This window comes from Coloeus monedula (genome assembly GCF_965178545.1).
Source record: "Coloeus monedula genome assembly, chromosome: 11".
In the NCBI taxonomy this organism is placed as follows: domain Eukaryota; kingdom Metazoa; phylum Chordata; class Aves; order Passeriformes; family Corvidae; genus Coloeus; species Coloeus monedula.
Window position 1 is genome coordinate 6,362,979 of NC_138791.1, and position 24,112 is coordinate 6,387,090.

The 24,112-nt window shown below is 51.0% G+C and overlaps 1 protein-coding gene across 1 annotated transcript; it reads left to right on the plus strand.

The window, feature by feature from the left end:
- Nucleotides 1-1,388: 1,388 nt before the first annotated feature.
- On the plus strand, nucleotides 1,389-16,495 carry RBM5 (RNA binding motif protein 5). The gene is made up of 24 exons (XM_082288836.1): nucleotides 1,389-1,523; nucleotides 1,627-2,071; nucleotides 2,274-2,429; nucleotides 4,386-4,455; nucleotides 4,941-5,014; nucleotides 7,318-7,401; nucleotides 7,817-7,877; nucleotides 8,036-8,101; nucleotides 8,249-8,409; nucleotides 9,472-9,569; nucleotides 10,059-10,146; nucleotides 10,358-10,435; nucleotides 10,525-10,597; nucleotides 11,117-11,202; nucleotides 11,521-11,599; nucleotides 11,859-11,950; nucleotides 12,492-12,656; nucleotides 13,128-13,274; nucleotides 13,354-13,425; nucleotides 14,170-14,349; nucleotides 14,552-14,626; nucleotides 15,041-15,138; nucleotides 15,225-15,354; nucleotides 15,870-16,495. Exons 1-24 carry the CDS (start codon nucleotides 1,507-1,509, stop codon nucleotides 15,993-15,995), a joined length of 2,721 nt encoding a protein of 906 aa, XP_082144962.1. The 5' UTR covers nucleotides 1,389-1,506; the 3' UTR covers nucleotides 15,996-16,495.
- Nucleotides 16,496-24,112: the final 7,617 nt, after the last annotated feature.

Consider the following 24,112-nt stretch of genomic DNA (forward strand, 5'->3'; position numbering starts at 1 on the left):
ACTGCCTGTACAGTCTGTACTGCCTGCACTGACTGCGTGCCTGTACTGACTGTACTGCCTGTACAGTCTGTACTGACTGTACTGCCTGCACTGACTGTGTGCCTGTGCTGACTGTACTTCCTGTGCTGCCTGTGTGCCTGTACAGACTGTACTGCCTGTCTGCCAGTCCTGCCTGTGTGCCTGTACTGCCTGTACAGACTGTACTGCCTGTGCTGCCTGTCTGCCTGTCTGCCTGCACTGCCTGTACCGACTGTACTGCCTGTGCTGCCTGTAACTCCCTGTACCGACTGTACTGCCTGTCTGCCTGCGCTGCTTGTGCTACCTGTGCTGCCTGTTCTGACTGTACTGCCTTCTGCTACTGCCTGCTGCTACTGCCTGCTCTGCCCAGCAGTCCCTGGATGAGGTGTGACCCTGACACCACCCTGCCCTCCAGCCAGCCCCACTCCGCCGCTCTCTGAAACTAAGAAAACTGACTTGAAAGTGTTAAAGATGGCACTGGTTTGTGTGTTAAATGTCTTTTCTTGGGTCCCAAGCAAACACTCAGGGCTGAGGGTCAGGCAGGGAGGAGGTCCTGACTGCACCCTGGCATTTGAACGTGGTTTGAAGGGTTCTCAGCAACGTCTGCCTGCTCCTGCCGGCACCGAGGAGTGTGGGTCCGGGCAGGAGTAGTTGTGCTGGAGTGGAGACTGATGCTGGTGCCATGGGAAGGGGGCAGAGTTGCCCTTTGTGCTGGCAACACAGAGAGGACAATGTTGCTGGGGCCAAAGTCTTGGTGGTTTTGTAGCTCATGGGCTTGGCCACGTGAGCCCAAGCAGTGCAGGTGGGGGTACAGCCCCACATCCTTCCCTGGGGGCAGAAGCAATTCAGTTTTACTGAGGCAGGTGCTCCCCAAAAGGATGGCAGGCCACCACAGTTATTATTAAATATTTAGCTATTGACAGGCTGGAGGAGCTGGGGTTGTTCACTCTGGAGAAGATAAGACTCCATGGGAAACTTAGAGCTCCTTCCGGTGCCTAAAGGGGCTCCAAGTCGGCAGAGGGGGACTTTGGATGAGGCACGTAGTGATAGGACAAGGGATAATGGCTTTAAACTGACACCAGTTTTAGATTGGACATAAGGAAGAAATGCCCTGTGGCGAGGCACTGGCACACGTTTCACAGAGCAGTTGCGGCTGCCCCATCCCTGGCAGTGTCCAGGGTCAAGCTGGACGGGGGTCTGAGCATCCCGGTCCCGTAAGTGAGGGAGGCCGGACCGCACGTTAACAGCGGCACCGGGCCGTCGCGCCCCCGAACTACATCTCCCGGCGTGCCCTGCGGCGCGCGGTCGCTGCGCCTGCGCCCCGCTTGGAAGCTTCCAGTCGGCGCGCGAGGTGGCTGCTGGGTAGAAGACGGGCGGTCCCCTCGGCGCCATTTTGTGGCGAGGCAGTGAGAAGGGGCTGCGCGGGTGCGCTCGGCGTGTGGTGCCGGACAGTGTTGTGCCGGGTGCCTGCGGATCCTGGGCGGCGGCATGGGCTCGGACAAGCGGTGAGCGGTGGCGGGAGGGCGAGGGGAGACGGGAGGTGGCGGGCAGTGGTGGGGGTTGCGGCGGGCGCTTCACTCTCTGAGCTCGGCCCGCTGTGCCCCGCAGGGTGAGCAGGACGGAGCGGAGCGGCCGCTATGGCTCCATCGTGGAGAGGGAGGACCGCGACGAGCGGGAGTCCCGCAGCCGGCGGAGGGATGACTACAAGCGGTCCAGTGAGGAGCGCCGTGGTGACCGCTATGATGACTATCGCGACTACGATAGTCGAGACTACGACAGCCGAGACTACGACAGCCGTGATAGCCGAGACTGCCGCGACTACGACAGTCGGGACTACGACAGTCGCGACAGCCGGGTCTGCCGGGACTACGACAGTCGCGACAGCCGCGATTGCCGAGACTACGATAGCCGCGATTGCCGCGACTACGACAGCCGGGACAGCCGAGACTACGATTGCCGGGACTACGATAGTCGGGATTGCCGAGACTACGACAGTCGCGATAGCCGAGACTATGATAGAGACTACGACAGCCGCGATTACGATAGCCCCGAGGTGAGCGGGGCGGGCGAGCGGGGTCGGGGGCCGGGGCAGGCACTCCGGGCTGTGCGGGGTGGAGGGCACCGGGAGTGCTGCCCGAGGCCGTGGGGCCCAGCCCCGAGCAGCGGCCGGTGTCCGTGCCGCCGTCCGTTCGTGTGGCACTGTGGGGACGCGCTGCAGGGAATCGCGGTGGCTAATCCTGGGCGCTGGCTTCCAGAGGGAGCGGGAGCGCAGGAACAGCGACAAATCAGAGGACGGATACCATTCCGATGGGGACTACGGAGAGCACGACTACAGGAACGATATTAACGATGAAAAAGAAAGCAAGACCATCATGTTGCGTGGGCTCCCCATCACGGTTACAGAGAACGATGTGAGTAGCCGGGCAGGGCTGTGCCTGCCTTGCCCCCGGGCAGGGCCGTGCCGGAGCGGCTGCTGCCATTTTGTTGAGCGCTGCATCATGGTGGCCCGTCTCCAGCGCCGTCGCGCTGCCATTTTGAGTCCTGAAAGCATTTAAACTCTCAGTGTTAAGTAACAGAGGTCAGTTCAATGTTAACCAGTCCTTTTCAAACGGAACAGCCCATGAATATTCGTTTTTTCACGTGTGTTTGGATGCTTTCCCTAAGAGTGGATTTTAAACTACCTGCTCTTTCCTGCTTTTCTGTATGGGAGGGAGGAGGCAGATTTTTTTTTGCTGTTTCTCCCCGTTGCTGGGGGAGGGGAGGGGGACAGAGACAGTGAGGTGGCACTCACCAGTTTTTCTGGTTTTTATCGAGGCCAGAACTTGTGACCGATGGGGTCACACACAGTCACCGAGCTCCTTAGCCGAGCACAGCCCTGCACAAAGCTGCTTTGTGTGGGCGCAGCTGTGGGAGTCAAAATGGCTGCTGCCGAGCTGACAGAGCAAGTTCTGACGAGCTTGGTACTTGCTTGTCTAATTTCTTTAATAAAAAGATGTTGAAGCGTTAAAGTTTTTTTTCTTTATGATAATTTTTTAGGTTTTTTTTCTTGCTGGGTTATTTTGGTTACCAAGCTATAAGCCCACAACTGTTACTTGAGGGGTAAAAGCTGAGCTGTCCCAGTTTGTTTTTGGTCAGACTCTGCCTCTGCTGCCGATGTGTTTATGCATTAATTGCTAGCACAGAGAATACTTTTGCACCATTTCTACAATGGATAGTTTTTCCTTTTTTTTTTTTTTGGTCATTTGTTACCCTCCTGATATTGAGGGTTCCTAATCACAATATATTGCTCTAATATTTTCATGAGTGTTTGAAATCAAGTATAGGTTCCTGCATACAAGCGAAACAGCCCAGTCAGACATCGCTTAGAACACTTTAGAACAGTTCTTGTTTCTGAGATACTGATATTGTAGCTCTACAGTTGTGCAATAACTGTAACATAATTTATATGAATGTTTAATTCTTGATGCAGCATGTAGATAATGCATCTTGGAAATTACAGTTGAATTCTTAAGTTAACAGTACTTCTGGTTGTGTACACCATTTACTTTTTTTAGTACATTTTTCATAAGATAAATCTACTTTCATTGCTGAGACTATTCCCAGTCATCATATAAATGGACAGCTTTAGGTAAATTGTGATTCTGCTGAGCAGCCCTGTTGCATGTAATGTAGTTTGAATTCTATGAAAGCTGCTGAAAAACCTTTTGTATTCTGCTCTAGAATTAAAAAATTGGTTAGTGTTTATTTTTCCTCCATGCCCCTCTGCACAGTGACTTATGTTGCCTGTGCTGCAGCCTAAGCAGCTTTGTTACAGCTCAAGAACTGATGTCTCCTCAGCTTTTTCTTTGATTACATGTTCTTCACAAATCCACTTTATCCTGAAAAACCGATGGGGATCTGTGAGAGGATGAGATTCTTAGCATGAGGCTTAGGAATACATTCATCATGGAGCCTTGCAGTGCAGGCTTCTTGTTTTTCATTGCTAGGAGTGAAGGGTATTTAGACATGCAGGGTGAGGGATACCAGCAGAGTTCTTTTTAAAAACTTGGGGTCATGCACAGTCTTTGCCAAATACTGTCCAGATAATCTCAGAACACAAGACCATAGGGATTCAGATTCTGGATGATGCACTGTCCTGAGTGAGGATTACAGTTAGTTTAGCATGTAGCAAAAGATTATGTGGACTTGGATGCTCATCATTCGCCTGTTGGGTTCTCAATAAACGTTTTCTTTGTCCCTGAGATAGTGTTGAAAACATTGTTTTGTGTATCTCTTGCATGGTACTGCAAGGTAGGTTACTTCTGTGACCTCTGTTATTTCCTACCGGGTTATGAAAATTTTAACTGTTGGATCAAAATCTCCTGCAGATTCGCGAGCTTATTGAGTCCTTTGAAGGTCCTCAGCCTGCAGACGTGAGGCTGATGAAAAGAAAGACAGGTGAGAGCTCTTAATCCAGTTTTTGACATCGCCTTCCTCTTCCCCAGCCCAAAAGAGTATCCAGAATTGTCCCCAAACTGCAAGCACATGCAATAAAAAAACCCAAAAAACCTGAAAGGTTTGCCATGGCTAAGGAATGTGGCTTTTTGGAAGACTTAGATAGCTGGTCAACATGTTAAAAGAAGTCTGTCTACAGGGGGTTTTGTTAACAGGTGTTGGTAAGTAATAATAGTATAAACCCATTTAATAGTATGTAGTCTGTTGCATGGTTACCCTTAAACATGGATTCAAATCGAGTGAAATGTAGCCAGTTAAGGCAGCTTGGTTCCTTGCCATGGCAAAATAACGAGCAGATCCCAGCAGTTGACGTCGCATTTGTAAAGCTGCTTTGTCATGAAGTAATGAAGCAGTTGGAGAGAGATTCGCCTGTTTTAAAGGAACTGACTAACACAAGTATCCCGTCTATATCTGAATGCTGTCTCTAGGTGTAAGCCGTGGTTTCGCCTTCGTGGAGTTTTATCACTTTCAAGATGCTACCAGCTGGATGGAAGCCAATCAGGTTGCTTCACTCACCAAGTCTAGATATTCCTGAAAATGGAACAAGTCTGTACAGTTTAACAAAGAAAAAAAAAAAAAATAGAGGTGGAAGGAGTGGTTTGTTCCATAACAGTGATTTAAAAGAATAAAAGCTTTGTATATATTAAAATTTGTAACATACAAGGTAAAACCAGGAGAAAAAGTTCTACTTTAGTAAAAGGTGCCATTGTTTTAAATGACTTGGTTTCCATTTAATTGGCTCATGAAGATTCGGTTAGTAGTTGTTAGAGAATCCTAGCTTATTTCCACTTAACGTTTCGTTCTCTGTTGTCAGAGAAAACACCACATCTCTGTGATACATTGGTATTAACCCTGAAAGAGAAGTGTCAGTTCTTGGCACTAATCTGTTACCCTGGTTTAAGGGGGGGAACTGGCTCTTCTAGAGGAAAAAGCATGTTCATTGCAAATAAATTAGGCAGAGAGTGAGTTCTCACATCTGTTAGGCTCTGTATTTTGGCTTTTTTGTTACTATGACTTGATAAGGAGCCGAAATGCAGTAAGAATCCTCTGGTTTGTTTTCCCATGAGATTTTCCTGTAGCACTGCAAACAATCTCACTTGCTTTCGCTACTTTTTTGAGTATTCATAACCTATTTTAACAACAGAACTTAAAAATACTCTCAAAGTGAGCAAATGCATCAAATCACTGACTTTCTTGCACCTGAATATTTGATGCAGTGGTCTCATGACAGCATAATTGCTGTTTTTCTGCTCTCTTCATGTTACAGTAAAGAAATGGCACCATAAATAGGATTCATGGCAGTTCCAGCAGATGAAATTTGTCATACACCTTGTGCTGGAATAGTGTTTGGTATGTCCCACGCTCTGGGTGATTTCCCCAGCCAGAGAGCAGCTTTCAAATTCTGTTTTCCTGACATGCTGCTCAGTTAGGGCAGGTGGCTGCAGGGGAAAGACTAATATCAAGAAATGAATGCTGAGCATATTTTCAGAAATTGATAGTTTTAATATATACAAAGCTGTACTGATGCATATTATTGAAATATATTCAAATTCACTCCATTAACCAGCCACCTTAGTAGTAGGGAAAACATAGCCTGTCCCCAGCAGCCGGGTTGCTGACTGTTAGATGACAGAATGATGTATTGCAGCTATGCCAGCAGCCTTGTTTCTATGTGTGCACATCCAGTGAGTGCTGGGCCCTCCAACCCTCCCTCCTGCCGGTAGGAGCAATGGCTTTGCCCTATTTAGTTGTGCAGAATGTGAGAGCCTTGTTCATGCTACGTGCTAGATCTGTGTCAGACCCTGTTATCGGAAAAGCCACTGGTCCTGACACTGTGGTACCTCTGCAGAAAGCCAACCTGCCATAAAAATGGTTCTGCCATTGCAGTGTCTGGGGTGTGGCCTCTAATACGCACTTCCTCAGATGTGCTTCCACCTGTTTGACCAAAATATGTTGATAGCCATATTTTGAAAGGTCATTCTGCATACCCACGCTTGGCAAAGCGTGAGGCTAAGAGTCAAGGCTTCTTAATAGTTGTAAATTCCTAACTCCTCTGAAGTCAGAGGACGTGCTGAAAGCATTATGAACTTTTCCTACCCCTGGAGAAGCTTCACGTGCAGTCTAGTTACTCATTTTGGAGAGCTCCTGCCTGAATGAAGAACACAAACCTCTTGTGCAGGCTTCCAATTGAACTGATGCAATAGTCAAATGAAACCACTCTTGAGTTACGTTTCAGTTGATGGCACTTGTAATCCAGCCTTCAAGAAGTCTAAGCAGGGTCCCTTTGGGAGGAATTACTGTATTTTCAAGGGGACACTTCTGAAGTGTGCTTGGAAAAGTAAATTCAAATGCGGTTAAAAAGTCTGGGGTGTTTGGAGTAGGGGACGAAGTGAAGCAGTCACCTAAGGACATGTTTAAAAAGTCGCTCAGTGCTATACCAGAAGTGAATAGAAATGTGGGGGCAAAGAGACTCCTAAAAATGTGATAATCTGAATGCAGCAGATTAGGACTCTGTCTCCTTCGAGACACTTTCTGGTTCCATGTCAGCGTTTAGTGTTTGCCAGCTTTTTCAACACTCCCTGATTCCGTTTATCTTTGCTCCACATCCCATTCTCTTACTGCCCTCGTCCTCCTCTCTGCAGGATTGGATGGGCAGGGTGTAGGTGGCGGTGGTTGTCCTCCACATCCTCCCCATATGTTGTCCATTTAATTCAGGAGCACTGATTCCTCCGAAGGGTGCTCTGCCATGGGAAAATGGACATGTGTGTCTTGATACAGGAATAATTGAAACCATTTTTTTTGCAGAAAAAGCTGGTGATTCAGGGGAAGCAGATTGCAATGCACTACAGCAACCCAAGGCCTAAATTTGAGGACTGGCTCTGCAACAAGGTACAACACGTGTTTTTATGGGAGAGTTTGTCTTGGCTCTAGAGCTCTCCGCTTGCTCAGTCGTTTAAAGAAAGTGACGCCTGAATCAAACCTCTTGTTCCCCAAAAAGTTAAATTATTCTCCAGCATGTGCTCCCTTTTAGCATTGTGCTTCTTATAGTAGTCATTGTGCCTGGGATTGTAAGCTTAAGACCACATAGTTAACTAACTTGGGGTGACTAGGGAGAAAGTAGCTGGGATGTTCTGAAAAGCAGCTGTGGTGCAAATAAGGGTGGCTTTCAATGTTCTGGATTATTTTGGTGGGTTTAGCTTTGTTGTGTTATTTTGTGTGAATGTCTGGGTTTTTTTGGTGTACAGCAAATGCAGCGTTATTAAAATTATCCAAGTTCTTACCAGGCTTTTTTTGTTTGTCACAGTGCTGCCTTTACAACTTCAGAAGGAGGCTAAAATGCTTCCGCTGTGGAGCGGACAAATTCGGTACGTTACCATGATCTCTCTTACGTCTGGTTTTGTGGGAAGCTTTCTGGTCTATGTAGGAAGCAGAGTTCTGTGTAGGTTCTAGACTGACTTATGAAATACTGAGCTTTAAGTGAACGAGCCATGTCCTGACTGAAATATTTTCTCTTCTTACAAAGATTCAGAACAGGAGGTACCACCTGGAGCAGCAGAAGCCGTTCAGTCTGTGGATTATTACTGTGATAGTAAGTGATCTTTGACTTATTCTAGAATGTGAAATGTAAACATGGGTACTAAAAATCCTTCCTGTACCTCAGCCTCCCAGCTGAAGGACTTGAAACACTCTGCAAAGCCATGGTGTGCACTGCTAATTTCGTACTTTTTCTCCTCAGCCATCATTCTCCGAAACATTGCTCCTCACACAGTAGTGGAATCCATCATGACTGCCTTGTCTCCGTATGCATCTCTGGCAGTCAATAATATTCGTCTTATCAAAGACAAGCAGACTCAGCAGAACAGAGGCTTTGCATTTGTGCAGCTGTCTTCTGCCATGGTGAGGACCTTACTGGTGTTCTGGAGAGAAACAGCTGGTTAACCTTCTTCTCTCGCTGCAGCCCTTAGAGCCCTGAGCTGTCTGAAGGACTGGCCCCCTTCAAGGAATGTTGGTGTGGATACAGTGTGTTAAAGCTGATGATAGGTAGCTGCAGTTTGAAAGAACGTGGTGGGATATTGGGAGCACATTGAAAAGCTATTTTTGTAGCAGAGCGCTGTTCTGGATTGCAGCTTAGCTTTGTGCTTGGATTGCAAAAATAATGGTGTGGGATTGTACTTTGTTGACAGATTGTAAGATCTGGGGCATACGGTGTGGGAGCAGGTGCATGGAATTAGGCTTCTTCCACCTTGAAAAGGGAGGAGGAGGCAGATGTTGCTCTTCTCAGCAGCATCCAGTGGGAGGGTGTAGGGACAACAGAATAATATTCTCAAGGATACATAAGGATGGGACAATAGGCAACAGCCATAAATTGAAATACAGGAGATGGCAGTGAGGTACAATAAAAGCCTCCTAAGGTTCAGGGAGGTCTTATGCTGGCATGGGGTCCCTGAAGGGCAGTGAATTTCTGTTCCTGGAGGTGGATGTGACACTGAGGGATGTGGTGTAGTGGTGGACTTGGCAATGCTGGGTTAACAGTTGGACTCGATGATTTTCAAGATCCTTTCCAGCCTAAATGGTTCCGTGAGTCTGTACACCAGACTCGAGCAGCAGTGTGATTTGTTTGGACCTGCTTTAGTCAGCAGAAAGCAGGTGGTTAGATTAAACCAGGTGTCTGATCTCAGTTTTTGCTGATGTCCTGTTTGGAGTAATTTGGATCTTGATAAAGCTAAGATTTTTGGAACATATTTAATATTTAGTGACCCAGGGAAATGCTCAGTATTTTCACATGGGCTGTTATAGGTCTCACTGTACTCTTCTGCATGCGTGTAATATGAGGAGATGGAGGTGTTTTTACATCTCTAGCTCTTTTCAGTGGCTGTACATGAAAAGGTGGAATTTGGGGAACTTCTGAATCCCCCTCAGTAAACTGCCTTTCATAATAATGAGTATTTTTTGTTGTAGGATGCTTCTCAACTGCTACAGATTTTACAAAGTCTTCAGCCACCGTTAAAAATTGATGGCAAAACAATTGGTGTTGACTTTGCAAAGAGTGCCAGAAAGTGAGTTGTGATAGCAGTCAATTGCACTTTTGGTTTTTGCTTTTTTTTTATTTACACACCCACCCCTTCCCTTTATATTAGATGGTTTCTTCGTGTCACCCAGACTTGTACTAAGCTGATTCTAACTCCAAAGTTTTGCTTCCCTTAAGTCACTCATGTTGCATGCATCCTGCTCCTCACTGTGTATGAGAAGAGTGAAAGCAGTGTTCCCCACACCCCTGTTTCCAGTCCTCTGAAGATAACACCGTAACTGCTTGTGTGCACAGCACATTTGTTTCCTTGGAGACCTCCTGACTTGTTACTGGCTCAACAACAATGAACCTGAAGTTCCTTTATTTGCCAAGCAGTGTTTTGGCTCATTCATCACATCACAAATGTTCTATAACTGCCAAGAAATCCATGTGTGAGGGGCAGACTCCACCTCCTTGCATGGGAGACACTCGAGAAAAAAGCAGTACTTACTCAGGTGCCTGATTTTTGTGATTGCAGAGACCTGCTTCTCCCAGATGGTAACAGAGTCAGCGCCTTCTCTGTGGCAAGCACAGCCATTGCTGCAGCTCAGTGGTCATCCACTCAGGTATGATTTGGAGACTGTTCCTCATCTTGCTTTCCTGAAAATTAAAATGCAGCCCGTGCTGGGCCCTTGCTTGGTTGAACTGTTTAATGGTAGATCCAGCTATGACACATCCACTCCACAATCAGTTTGGAGCCTAGGCAGTGGGATGCATGAAATTCTTTAATAAGGTAGTTTAGCTCTCCCTGACAAAAACTACTCTCTTGAATTTCAGCCACAGACTGGAGAGGGCAGCACCCTTGACTACAGCTACCTCCAGTCAGGACAGGATGGATACTCACAGTATGCTCAGGTTAGTAGGAGAGATTGTGCTCTAACCAGTTGTCATAATTTGGGTATGCAGATTATTCACCTTGTGTTGTCATTCATTTCCCTTTGCAGTATTCCCAGGATTATCAACAGTACTACCAAAATCAAGGAGGAGTGTTGGACACAGACACAGCTACCATATCAGGTAGTGCTTCCTGCATCTGAGAAGCAGTTGTTTGTAATGATAATTTTGCAGTAGTGATAGTATTTTGCCTCAGCCTTTTATGTTATTTTGCTGTGTAAAAGAAGACTTGGTTCATTTTGCTCTCAGGATGTCTGGATTAGTAGAGAACTGTAACACATTTGCTGAAGTGGAACCTCTTGTGCAAGATTAGAGAGAAGCCTCAGTTTCAGACTATTGACAAAGGCCTTGAACTTATGAGAGCTGTGTAAGCAGCTCTAGCAAATATTCAGCACTAACAGCTGTAGAGGCCAGGAATTGCTGATTTTGGGAGCAGAATATTGCCTCCTGAAAAGGAAACTACTCCTTGTCTGGGTAGAAGATACCCACTGTGTATATATCTCCTGTTGAACGTTTGTTGCCTTGTTTGACTGCTGGAGCTGGAACTAGTAGCTGAAACTATAAACAAAGTAATTTTAGCTCTAGGATGCAGAACTGTTTTACAAATTAGTTGGCTTATGCATTGCTGCTCTCTTTTGGCAGGAGCTCCGGTCACTACCACCACAGCAGCAGTTGTGTCCCAGAGTCCTCAGCTGTATAATCAGCAGACAAACTCACCTGACTCTCCGGTAATTACAGTGCTGATGAGCCCTTGCTTTCAAAGCCTGGGATATGTGGCTTAGCTGTAGCCTTTGCTTTTTAAAGTGGGTGGTACGGCAAAGTTTCTGAGTGTCCATGGGTTAGTCACAGTGCTTGTGCTCATAAGTCACCTGCCGTTTCTTCTCTGTGCTGGTTTTGTTCCTTGCTAAAGGTGAGTGCCAAGCGTGCTGGTGAGGAGGAGTTAGCTGTCATACACGTGGGGTGCGCTGCTCACGCCTTGGCTCACTGTCCTTGTTTTCTTGGTGACAGATTTTCTAATTGAGGTTTGTGGTTTGGGTTTTTTTCAGACACAGTCAGCACCACCTACCACTAGCACTCAGGCACAGGCGGCTCCTCCGACTGGCGTGGTGCCTGGAACCAAGTACGGTAAGTGCTCGGGAGCTGCTCTTGGGGACAGGTTTCTGTCACTGTAGCAAGAGAGACTCGGCTTTGGCCAAGTGCTCCATGACCGTGTCATGGTGAAGCTGCTCCTGGAGAGTGTTGGCTGCACGGGTGATTAAGAGCCCTTTACAGACGTGTCTGCCGTCGTGGCTGCTATAATCTCCAAATTTTACCTGAAATGTAGAAAGATACCTGTCTGAATTCGTCTGGAACGACCATGTCCCACACTTTAATTTTTTTACAGCTGTCCCCGATACTTCCACCTACCAATATGATGAATCTTCAGGATATTATTATGATCCTATAACAGGGCTCTACTATGATCCTAATTCCCAGGTAAACACAAGTTCTTCCCACATGTCTTAACTGTTAAGGTCCATTAGTTCCTTATCTCTCATCATACGAGTGACATTTGAAGTGCACGACATACCAAATGTTGCAGATAACTCAGCGCTGTGTGTAGGGCTGGGACTTGATTTCCCTCTGGTATAGCCCTGCATTTTTCTCTCCTTTTCCTTAATTTTCCTCCACGTTTGGCCCATATAGGATTAGCACTTGTCACAGCCACTGTAACTGAGCTATTTCGTTGCGGAGTGCCCAGCAAAGTGCACCCAGCTCTGGGCTCTGGTGGGTCGTCTCTTGGGAGAAGCAAAAGATGCTCCATAGTGCTGTTGGGCAGAACTGCCTGTGTGTGGGGACAGAGGCTTCAGCCACTTTCTGCCTTTTGACTCCTCTGTGGAGTCTGCAAAACTTGTTTGGACTCTACAAAACGCCTTCCCGTGTGGTGCAGTAGTGTGAATCAGCTTGCTTGGGTTCTCCCGTGGACACTGAGCTCCTGTGAGGTGTTTAACTGTCTGCCTATCCTTCCCTCTGGCAGTATTACTACAATGCCTTAACCCAGCAGTACCTGTACTGGGATGGCGAAAAGGAGACCTACATGCCTGCAGCAGAAGGCGTCACGTACCAACAGACGGCTACCACAACCACCACCAAAGAAGTGAAAGAGAAGAAAGAGAAGCCTAAAAGTAAAACAGCCCAACAGGTAACAGAATGGGATCATAACTGAGATAAAGTCTTCTCTGTGGAACGGGATAGTATTTCTCCTTTTTCATGACAAAGGAAATCCTAGGTTATTCAGTGGGGGTGCATGCGTTCAGTTTGCAGGCATTGTGGGGGGCTGAGGAGAGGTGGAGTTGGCAAGGCTGCAGTGCAGAAATAAGCTCTGCATAGGAGGAGTGCTTATGGAATCCTGCCAGGATCAGTGGGAGTATAACTGAGCCGTCACTTAGAGGATTAGCTTGATAAGAAGGGTTTGTACAGTAAAAGCAGCAAGCTGCGTTATCTTTGAACACCGTATACAGGGAAACAGCTGCACTACATCCAGTGTCCCGTGGTTTAAAAATAAAAGGTAGTGGGTTGACTTGTTCTGAAGCTGCATGTGAGATTGAATACATGTCATAAGAGATTGATAGCTTTGAGAGGAGCTGTGTGAGCAAACCACTCTGCATTTCAGATTGCTAAAGACATGGAGCGCTGGGCAAAGAGTTTGAACAAGCAGAAAGAGAACTTCAAGAATAGCTTCCAGCCACTGAGTACCAGGGAGGAGGAGCGGAAGGAGTCAGCAGCTGCAGATGCAGGCTTTGCCCTCTTTGAGAAAAAGGTGAAGGTGCTGGCAGTGGTGTGAGGTGGGGGGGTCGTGTGGCAGAGCTCCCTGCTCACAGCATTCTTGTCTCATCCAGGGAGCTCTGTCTGAGCGACAGCAGATCCTGCCGGAGGTGTTGAAAAACGGGGATGATGAAAATCCACTAAAGGTGAGTATGGTAGAGGAGCTCTAGCCAGTACTTGCTTTCCAACTTGGATTCCCATGGTATCACCTGTAAAAAGTGGTGCTGGTAGTTGCAGTGGTGTGGTACAAGTGCAGTAGGCTGGGTGACCCATACACAGAGGACAGCTGTGATTCTTTCTAGCCTCAAGCTCAGTTTGGGTTTTGAGGTTTCTACATAGGCTGTACTTAAAAGTATTGTTTGGCTAGTGGGAACTGTCTTGCAGCCACTGTGGTATGTATTTCTTTTGAGTTGCAGTGCTGTTGAAGTGTGGGGGCAGTACTTAATAGAACAAGGACCCTTGCAACAGAGGTGGCAGAGAAGGCTGAAATACTGAACTCCTTTGTTTTAGTCTTCACTGCCAAGGCCAGCCGTTAGGAATCCCTGACCCTGGGGAACATGAGTAAAAGAAGTGGTACTGTGAGGGTGACTGAGCACTGGAAAGGTTTCCTAGAGAGGCTGTGGAGTCTCCTTCCCTGGAGATACTCAGAGGTCATCATGACACAGTCCTGAGCAGTATGTGCTAGTGGGGGACCCTGTTTAAGCAGGGAGGTTGGACTGGATGACCTGCTGTGGTCCCATCCACCCTCAAGCATTCTGTGATTTCATCCTTAGTAGTGGGAGCATGCTGTTCCTCCTGTGACACACATCTGCAGCCTGTGTTCCCTCTTTGTGCTCTCTGAACTGTGGTGGCACTGTTGCAGTCCCCTTCATGCTGTCTTGCCTTTTCAGCGCGGCCTTGTGGCTGCCTACAGTGGTGACAGCGATAACGATGAGGACTTACTGGAAAGAATGGAGAATGAGGAGGAGAAGCTGACTGACTGGAAGAAGATGGCTTGTCTGCTGTGTAGAAGGCAGTTCCCAAACAAAGATGCTCTTATTCGACACCAACAGCTGTCTGACTTGCACAAGGTAGTTACACTGTGTGGTGAGGAAAATACTTGGTTGTCATAATTCAGTGCGTAAAGCAAAGCCACGAGGCATGTTGCTGTATGGAAAACTATTTCTCTTAAAGTGAAAATCTGCAAGTGAATTGTTGCTCTCCCAAAAGTCAGCTACTTAAGAAGAGCTGTTGTGCATTTCATGTTAAAGGGAATCTCTCTCCTTGTTTCAGCAAAACATGGATATCTATAGGAGATCAAAGCTTTCTGAGCAGGAACTTGAAGCCTTGGAGCTGCGTGAGAGAGAGGTCAGTGTTGAGATTGAGCAGATGAGTAGCTAATGGAAAACCTGCACAGGTGATCTGTTGAGCTCTCCTTATCCTGACACACGTCACTTGAGATAATCCTTGTAAGCCAACCGCTTTTCCAGTCAAGGTTCAGAGCTGCCCTGTTACATGGAGGGAAGTGTCCATATCCCAGAGCTATGGCTTAACAGGGAAGGCTCATTCCATCTCTAGCTCAGGGCTGCCACTAGAAACCTGCGAGTCTCTTCCTGCCCCAGTGCTGGTTCAGATGGTGCTCCAGGGACTTGGGTCTGCGGCTCTGCTCTTGGTGGTGTTAGTATTAGTGGGCTGCAGTCTACAGCGTTTATCTGACTCCCATAGCTCAAAGATGAACAAAAGTGTCTTGAAATCCATGCTAACTGTAGTTGCTTTGTGCAGATGAAATACAGAGACAGAGCAGCTGAGAGGCGGGAAAAGTACGGCATCCCCGAGCCCCCGGAGCCCAAGCGCAAGAAGGTCTACGATGCAGGCACAGTGTACGTATCTGAAAGCTCCTCAGCAGCTGCCTCAATGCACCGTGAGCAGTGTGGGTAACTTGTTAACTCACCTCTTCTTCCCACAGCAATTACGAGCAGCCCACCAAAGATGGCCTTGACAACAGTAATATAGGGAACAAGATGCTGCAGGCCATGGGCTGGAGGGAAGGTTCAGGCTTGGGAAGAAAATGCCAGGGCATCACAGCACCCATTGAGGTAAGTGAAGAGGAGTTGTCTCCTTGAGGAGATTCGGTGCCTTTGTTTTTTTTGTTTTTAACCAGAAGCACTTGCTGCTGAAGAGCTCTGAAGGAATAAACTGCCAGCCACAGCAAAGCTGCCTCTGTTTATGTTGGCTCCTGCTCATGTTTGTCCCATCGGATGCTGAAGCAGAGGCAGGGCCATGCCTTCCTCCTTTTGGTACTTGACTGCTGAGGTGCTGTGGCCCCAGTCCCTTAGGGGTGGCTGCCCTCCCTCCAGTCACTGCGTTTCCTGGCTTTGCCTGTGCTCCAGGTTGTGCTGTGCAGTCAAAGTGGGGTCAGAGTAGAGTGAAGCCAGTGAGGGTGTGGTGTTAGGTATACTCCAGCCTCTTGCTGTCTGTGGTGGTATTTATGGCTGTAGGGATGCCCAGGGAAGCTTGGGAAACTGGCTGAATTGATGGGATTTCTGGTTGTGCCATCATGGTGGTCTGGCCACTTGCTGCAGAGCTGAAGTGTGTCTCTCTTCCCTTGCAGGCCCAAGTACGAATGAGAGGAGCTGGCTTGGGAGCCAAGGGCAGCTCCTACGGTGTCTCCACGGCAGATTCGTACAAAGATGCGGTGCGGAAAGCCATGTTCGCTCGCTTCACGGAGATGGAGTAACCCCTCTGGCCTGCAAAGCACCTCCTTATTAGCAAGAACTGACTGTTAAACTCGGTAGCCTTGGTGACCTGGCTGTATCCTGGTTTTGGTTTAGAGTTGACCATTTCATTCCCTTGGACGTTGTTCCCTGCTCAGCATGTAACAAACACTTCCATGAGCAGATTGTTGTTTGAACTGACCCAACTTCATGCTGGAGAGCTCCTGGTTTCGACCAAAGGGGGATGGCTGATCTTTGTATGGTCGTGTATATAGTGTAATGTATTCTGTGTTTTAGCCTGTTGTCCAGGTGCTGCTCCTGCCCTCTGGAGCAGCAGCAGGACCTGTTAGTTGTGCTTTCAAACTGTCTCTGCTCTCCTTTTGTTGTATTGTCTGTCTGGGTTTTTTTGAGAATTTTCCTGTACATTTTGTATGATACATCTTTGTATAGACTTTTTGAAGACTTTGATTCTAGTTGCCAATTTGGCTCATTTCCAAATGAAATACATCCAAAAATTATCCTATTTCTGTTTCTCGGTGGGTGAATGAAGAATTAAGTTGCCAGTGCTACTTGTCCTTTCTGTCATTCTGCTTCTTCCTTGATGAGACTTCATCCTGGAGTCTCTGTTCTGTGCAGCTCTCCACTCGCCTCCCTCCTTTCATCCCTGTGCTGTGCGTTGTTCTCAGCATCTTTCTCACAGCTCCAGCGTGGACGGTGGCTGGTGGAGCATCAGATCTCTCTGTAGCCCTTCTTGCTGTAGGAGCAGGAGAGTCTGTGCTTGCCCAGGCCCCCCTGGGTGTTAGGTGCTGGTCCTGTGGTGGGCAGGGGGCTGGCAGGGAGTGGGGTGACGTGTGGCACCTCTGGGAAGGTTTGTGTGCTCCACCTCGGCTTCTGGCACGCCTCGATGCTGTGGGGGGCTGTGGCCAGCTGGGTGAGGGGAGGACGGGGTTCACCAGAGGTGTCTGCAGCTGTCCTGTTGCTGCCTTTCTGTTCCTCTGCCTGTGCTGTGCCTTGTTCACATTCCTCTTCCCAAGATCAGCAGAGCGGGTCTCAGCCCTGAGCTCTGCCTTTGCTGGTGCTGTTGGCTGTGGGTCTTGCTCAGCCTCCACACAAAGCTGAGCCAGCAGTGGGCTTTCCTGCTGTCCAGGTGGGCATAGGAAGGGGTAGAATGAAGCAGGAGCAGCTTCACCACTCGTGCTTGAGGCAGAGTCCTTCTGGGGGTCAAGGCCAGCACCCTGTGGCTGCTTTTTGGAGTGGGTGGATCCTGCTTTGCAGGCTGCTGCAGCTGTACTTGCGTCCCTATTGCACGGTCAGGCCCTTGCCTGATTTTTTTAGGGGTGCCTGGCTTGGGGTTAGCCACGGTGGGGAATCCCCCCCACCTCTGCCTCAGGACTGGGACTGCAGGGCTTGGGGTCCCTGCTGGAGTCCCCGGGCCGTTCCACCAGGTGGCAGGCGTGGCCCGGCTGTGACAGCTTGTGGAATATTTCATCTATGCAGGACTGCCGAGCGTCGCCGGGGCCCCAGGGCTTCATCCTAGCGTGTGACATTCCCTCTTCGGCTCCACAGAGGAAGCGGAGTGGCTTGAAACAACCTAGAAGTGCTAGCTCCCTGCCGCAGCTTCCCCCGAGGGTGATGGCAGAGAAGGCAGGCCTGGTGCACTGCGACAGTGCCCCGTGTGCCTGCGGCAGCCTCCCCCCACTCCCCTCCCGTGTGTCCCGGCTGGCGACACAGCGAAGTGCTTTGCTGCTCTGGGCTGTAAATGGGGGGTCTGTTTCCCAGCAGGTGGGTTCGAGGGATCGATAAAGTGCATTTGTGTAGCTCAGCTTCTTCCCAGCCCAATCGATCCCTATCCCAGTGCATCCTCCTGATGAGGGGTGATGCTGCGGGCACGGGGGGAGGGCCTGCAGTGGGCACAGCACAGTGGTCTGTCAGGTTCACTCCCTCCTTGCTGCAGCAAAATGCTGCCCCAGTGCCAAGAGCTGAGCCAGCCCCAGCTGGTACCTCCTGCAGAGCAGTTGCAGTGGGGAGCCAGCAGCATTCCATGGGGCACAGGGAGCTGCTTGTGGGGATAACTGCTAGAATGGGGCACCCAAAGCAGGGTCCTGTGCTGGGGCAAGGCTTTAATGGGGTCCTGGGCTTGCAGCCACCCCCTTTTGGTTAGATGGGTTAAAGCCCCCCTTCCTGGGTTAAGGCACTGCTGCTGGGTGCCCAGGGAACAGGAGAAGCTGGGGGGGTTGCATGCAGCTCCACCACTTCCAGGCATGCCCCCGAACCCCATGCCAAGCGCTGGAGCGGGGCATGGAGGCACCGCTGCCTGCCAGCACCCGCGCCTCCAATTTAGGCAGCACAGCGCGGCTGTTCGTGACTGAATGCACCATGGCCCACAGCCTTCAGAGGGACGTGGTGTCCCTGCCTCCCCGGGGACCGACCTCTGTGGGGGCGGGAGGAGAAGCCGTGGGATGGGGCCAGCCCCAGAATTGTGCAGTGACGAGGCAGGATCCCCCTCGGAGCAAGGGGGGGAGCTGCCTTGGGCATGGCTTGCAGGGCTGCCAGTGCGCCAATCCCTCTGCAGCTGAGCCTGAGCCTGATGCAAGGTGCCCCAAAAAGGTGCCAGGCCGCAGTCAAAGTGCTGGGGGGCTGAAGCTGGTCCCACCAGGAATGCAGAAGGACACAGAACCCTGGAGAGAGGCTTGTGTAGCTGGGCAGTGCAGGAGGAGGTGCAGAGCAGTCTCTGGATGGGCAGAGCTTCGCTGCACTCCTATGCTTTTGTTTCCCTATCGCTGAACAGCCACAAGGTTTCTCTGTGGCTGACAATGGAAAAGTAAAGACACTAAGCCCCAGAGCACGTGGAGACCCCAGGCTAGGGGTAAAGGGGGGATCCCCAGAGGGACCCTGTGCCCTTTGCCATGGGCAATAGGTACATGAGAGCAGGACTTCAGCCAGGGGCTCCTTCTAGGCACAGGGCAACTGCAGGATGACTTCTAGGGCCTTGGCTCCTACAGGGTTGCAGCTTCCTCCAGCACCTACAATATGCAGAATCTAAGGGCCCTGTTGCTGTAGTTTTAAAGTTTGGGATTTTTCTGGCTGGCTGTCAGCATTATTAATATTAAAACTCCCAAGCCTGCTATGCCCTGGCTTTGGAGAATTGTGAGCTCCTGCTTGCTAATTTGAGGCGAGGAAACCAGCCAAATCATCAGTGTGAACAGCTTTCCTCCTGAGTATTCCTTAATTGCTGGAGTTACCAACTCATGACAGAGCTCGGCATTCTGCATGGCCAGCCCCAGGCCTGCCTTGCTCTCTTGCACGGTCACTGAAATGCCGCTGGCAGGTAGGAACACATCCTTGTGCCACTGGTTGGGGCTGCCAGAGGCCCCAGGACTCTGTGTGGATTGGGTTGGCCTTCCTGCATTCCCCCTGCCAAAAAGCCTCCCATGCCCAGCAGGACAGGTGTGGAGAGAACTGTGACTTGGGACCACCTTGGCTGTGCACATGCTGAGTGCTGGCCAAAGCCAGGCACCCACAGCTCCACGGCGTTTGGATCCTGATGCCAAAAGGGGATCTGAAGTGGGAGGTGGTGTTTGCTGCCATGGGAGAGCCTGGGGCGGGGGGCACAGGCAACGTGTGTGAGGTTATGCACCTGTATGTGCTCATGCTCCCTCCTGTGCTGTTCCCCACTCTGCCACTGGGGATTTAACAAGGCTGCTTCCCCTTCTCTTCCCCACCATCTTGGTCCATCCTCTCCTGATCTACTAAATCTGTCCTAACTGGAATTGCCCTGGAACAGTTGTCCTTATTTTACCCAACTGCCCCACAGCCACGTGGCTCTGGCTTCAGCCATGGGGCTGTGGTGGGAGAATGGGCAGGGCACGGGTGCAGCATCCTGCCAGCACGCCGTGGGTACTGCTGTGGCACCCTGGCAGCGTGGCTGTTTGGGATGCTCAAAGAGCAGGAAGAGGACAGCTGAGGGGATGGGTGTTGGCACCTGGCTCCAGGCGCTCAGTTATACCAGCACCCTCTCCTGCCCCTTGGCATTGAACCCCTGTGGCCCTGGACCAGTGGCCATGTCATCCTGGACATCCTTCCTCCCCAGCCCCACAGTACCAGGATGGGTGAGGAAGGGGAGGTGTGTCCCTTACCCCGTGGCTGCTCTACTTAGATGCTGCTTTGACCAAGAGCCCGGTTTTGGCTTGGGAACTGCATGGTCCAGGTTTCTCTGCTGGGGCAGAAAAAAGAAGATGGTTTTAATTGACTCGCCATCTGCAGCAACGTGGACACAATTTGCAGCCCTGGAGGATGGAGTGGGGGGGCTCTGTTGTTGTTGGAAGAAAACAAAAACAGATGGGGGCTGGGATCCTGGGGCCTGGGACCTGTGGCTACATCCAGCATGCTCACACTCTCCTGGGCCCTTGGGCATCTTCCAACGCCAGGCTCTCCCAGGGGAGGTGCTCCAGCCTTGCAGAAATGCTGGAACAGGCAGATTTGGAGGGTAAAGAAACGGTTTTCCCAGCAGAGACTCTTCCCTGCCTCCGGCAGTGAGCCGTCGATCACCAGCCAGGCAGCCCCGCGCTGGGCTGGAGGCTGCGCAGAGCCCGGGGCAGTGGAGCCAAGCCCGGGGGGGAGAGGACGAGGGGGTTGGGCGGTGGGACCGAGGGGCTGCGGGCAGGCCAGTGTCAGCCTTGCTGCAGGCAGCGCCCTGGGGTTCCAGGGAGTGAGCCAGAGCCTGGCGATGGGGAAAACCTGAGCCCCCGTGGGGCATCCACAGGCCCCTGGCCCCACAGAACCCGGCGGGGTGAGCAGCTCAAGCCCTTTGCCTGGTATGGGAGTGGGCAGGGGAACAGCTCACCATCTCCGCCGGGAGGGGCTTGGATAGGAGACGATTTCATGTCAAAAACGTTTTCACAGGAATTTGTCACCACCTACAAAAATCTCTTTACCTCCACCCCTTTTTTTCCCTTTAGCAGTAACCAGACCCGAGGGGTGCGTGCATGCAGGTGCAGTTGAGAAACAGAGACTGGGGCTTTTTCGCTCCAGTTCCTAAGAAAAAATTATTTGGTGCTTGTTCCCCTCCTCCAATGCCTGGTTTGGGGAGAGAAACTGCTTCCTGCAGCACGAAAATCCAGGCAAGAGAGTGACTCCATTTTTCCCAGAACATCCCTCTGCGGTCCTCTCAGGACCCTGTCCTGTGCACCCCAAAGCATCTGTCGTCTCTGGAAGCTGCTCAAAACCCACCGCCCCCCAGCCCCATCCGTCTCCCCGGCGGGATGTGCCCGCAGCATCATTAGCGCTCGTCTAGTCGCCGCCGCGGCGGTTTGAACCTATTTGAAATGCACTTGAAAAGGGTGGATTTGATGGGAGGAATGTGACGGGTTTTTGTTCTCCGAGCCCCCCGGTTGAAGCTCTGCGTAATGAAGAGCTGTGACTTTCACTCGGGTTATTTTGAGATGGACTACTTTTTTTTCCGAGCTGGTGGAAGACCATCAAAGCGGCGCTTTGAAAAATGTCCCAGTGTATAAATAACTCTGCTGAGAGCAGAATAACGCGGGCTCCCGCGCGCGGCGCGCCGAGGCAGACGGCATCTGCCGTGCGACGTTGCATTATAAAAAGGAATTATTCATCCCTTCCTCTAATTAACTGGGTACAGCTCACCCGCGCAGGAGCGATGGCCCAGCATGGGGAGCACTCCCGGCCATGCCAGCAGAGCGGATGCTGCTCCCGGGATCCCTCCATGTGTCCCCCCAGGCCCGCACGCCTCCCAGCACTGGCAGCGGGTGGGAGCAGCAGGCTGGTGCTGCCCTGCCATGGTAGAACAACGGGGTGGGCGAGCTGGTGTGGGAAAACCCGAATGTCTGCAGGACTCGCTGTCGCTAGAAAACACCTGATCTGCTGCCTCGGTATCCCGCCCACCGAAATCCAAGCAAAGGGAGCAGGATGGGGGGCGAGTCCATGGTACCCTGCTAGCTCACAGCTTCCAAGGCTGTGTTTTTTGGTGCCTTTGGGTCTTGCTGGGGGCTGTGAGTGTTGCATGGGGCATCCCCTGAGAAACAGCCACAGGAGCCATATGGATCTGACAGAGACTCAGAGATTCACAGTTCAGTCACACCCAAGGGTGGGTTTTCAGGAGATACTGGAGGGATAGCACCAGCAAAGGGAGCCCCGTGTCCCCCACGCCAGGGGGAAGTGGCCATGGTGGCAGCAGCCAGGCAGGCTCAACACCGCGGCTGTGCCCTGGCAAGGACACAGTGCTTGGGACCTCCCGGGAGGGAGACTAATTTTAGGAGTGCTCCGGAGGGGCTATTTTGGACCCTTTGCTCTGTGTGAGTCACCTGCTATTTTTCAACCCCACTGGGGCTATTTCCGTGTCAGAGTGATTTACACGGACTGGGACAATGCTGCTGGCACTCGCCTGGGGTCTTGGAGCCCAAAGCCATGCTGGGTGCACAACCCACTCCCCAAACAGAGTGCAGAGAGGTCCCGAGGCTGCCTGCTGGGGCTCCCAGCAACTCCTGCAGTGCCAGGGATGCTTACAGCAGGGTGGACCTACCTGGAGCCCATCCCACCACCCTGCCACCTTCTCAGAGGACTGCATGGTTGGGCTTGGAGCTTCTCAGTCCTCTTCCTCCATTGTTTCCTGGGAGAGATGGATGGGGAGAGGTTGGAAATGGTGGTGGTGTAGTGATGCAGCTGGTGGCTATGGGGAGAGAGACATCTCTGTGTTGAGTGCTTGGGGCTGAACATCCCTGCTCCCCAGCACCCTGGGCTCCTCCCTCCCCAAAACCTGCTGCTTCGGAGCCCGCCAGGCAAAAACCTGGCTGTTTCGGGGTTGTCAGAGCAACGTGATGCACCTTTCAGTTACCACGGCAACCTCAGCGAGAAGTTTTTAAAATTCAGGCAAGGTAATTTCTCCTCGCACTGCGATTTCGTTATCGCTTGGCTTGCCATTCCCCAGGGAAGCAGCGTCCTGCCTCTCTCCTCCGCCAGCAAGGTGGGATCTCGGAGATAAGAAATGCAGAGCTGTGAGGAGGGGGAGTGAGCGGGTGCTCTTCCTGCACCCTGTTAACAGGTCTGGCCCCAGAGACGTGGGCTGGTAATTAATGAGCTGGGGGGGTGCCGCAAGTGGTGAGCAACCTGATCTTAGGGAGAGCAGAGAGATGGGCAGGAGGAGGAATGAAGGCAAGGGTGGATGGTGAGGTGGGTTGACAGGGCAGAAGAAGGAGTTGATGAAGGCAAGGGTTGATGGCTGGTGGATACAGGGGGGAGCAGAAGAGATGAAGACAAGGATAGATGGTGGGGTGGATGCCTGGGTGAGTCATGACAGGGTACCCTGCTAGCACCCTGCTATGCCTGTATGGGTGGGTGGATGGATATCTCCAGCTACCAGCCAGATGACAAAGAAACCATCCTGGGGTGGGTCACAGGCCCTGTGTAACCCCTGGCTGTTACAGACTCTACAGCAGTTCACACTGCTGCCCCATCATTTCTTCCCGTAGGGAGTAGAGCTGCTGTTCTCTATCATCCCTTCATCTCCCAGCCCTCAACACACCGTAGGTCTCTCTTGTGCTGCCCCAGACCCTGTAGGAGTAGGAAGGGGATCCTGTAGCATTGGCAAAGCCTTGACAACCTTGTCCAACCCAGCCCCCCTCCTGCTCACCCCAGTCCAGAGGAGAAACCCAGGACTAATATTGTGGTTTGGAGGGTCAGCGAAGCCGTAGGGTTGAAGGTCCGCTTTGTGAAGGGAGGGAGAGGCCGGTGCAAACACAGGGCTGCTTGTTCTCTGCCTGCACTGCCCCATGGGCTGCATGGCTGCCGAGGAGCACACGGGCCTGAGGAGCACGCTGGCCCCAGCCCATATGTTGTTTATCATGAAGAGCTAACAAGCTTAATTCAGGATGTGTCTGTGATAAGGTTATCAACTCGTAAACACTCAGGTGCCCCTGACAGGAGCCCAGCAGTTACTGACTGAGCCCCTCATCAAGGAGCGGAGCCAATCTGCTCAGGAGGGTGCTCACTCCGGTTCATTCTGCCTGCGGCACGGGTGACTGGGGCAGGGCACGCAGGGCTGCGCTGATGGGAGGCAGGAGGCTGAAGGCAGAGGGCTGGATTCTGCTCCAGCTGGATCCCTTCCTGCCTTCAGGACAGGCTC

Coding starts and splice junctions, on each gene's coding strand:
- RBM5 (XM_082288836.1), top strand. Junction 7,878..8,035: donor CTGTGGAGCGGACAAATTCG/GTACGTTACCAT, acceptor CTTCTTACAAAG/ATTCAGAACAGGAGGTACCA. Junction 11,951..12,491: donor ACTATGATCCTAATTCCCAG/GTAAACACAAGT, acceptor TCCCTCTGGCAG/TATTACTACAATGCCTTAAC.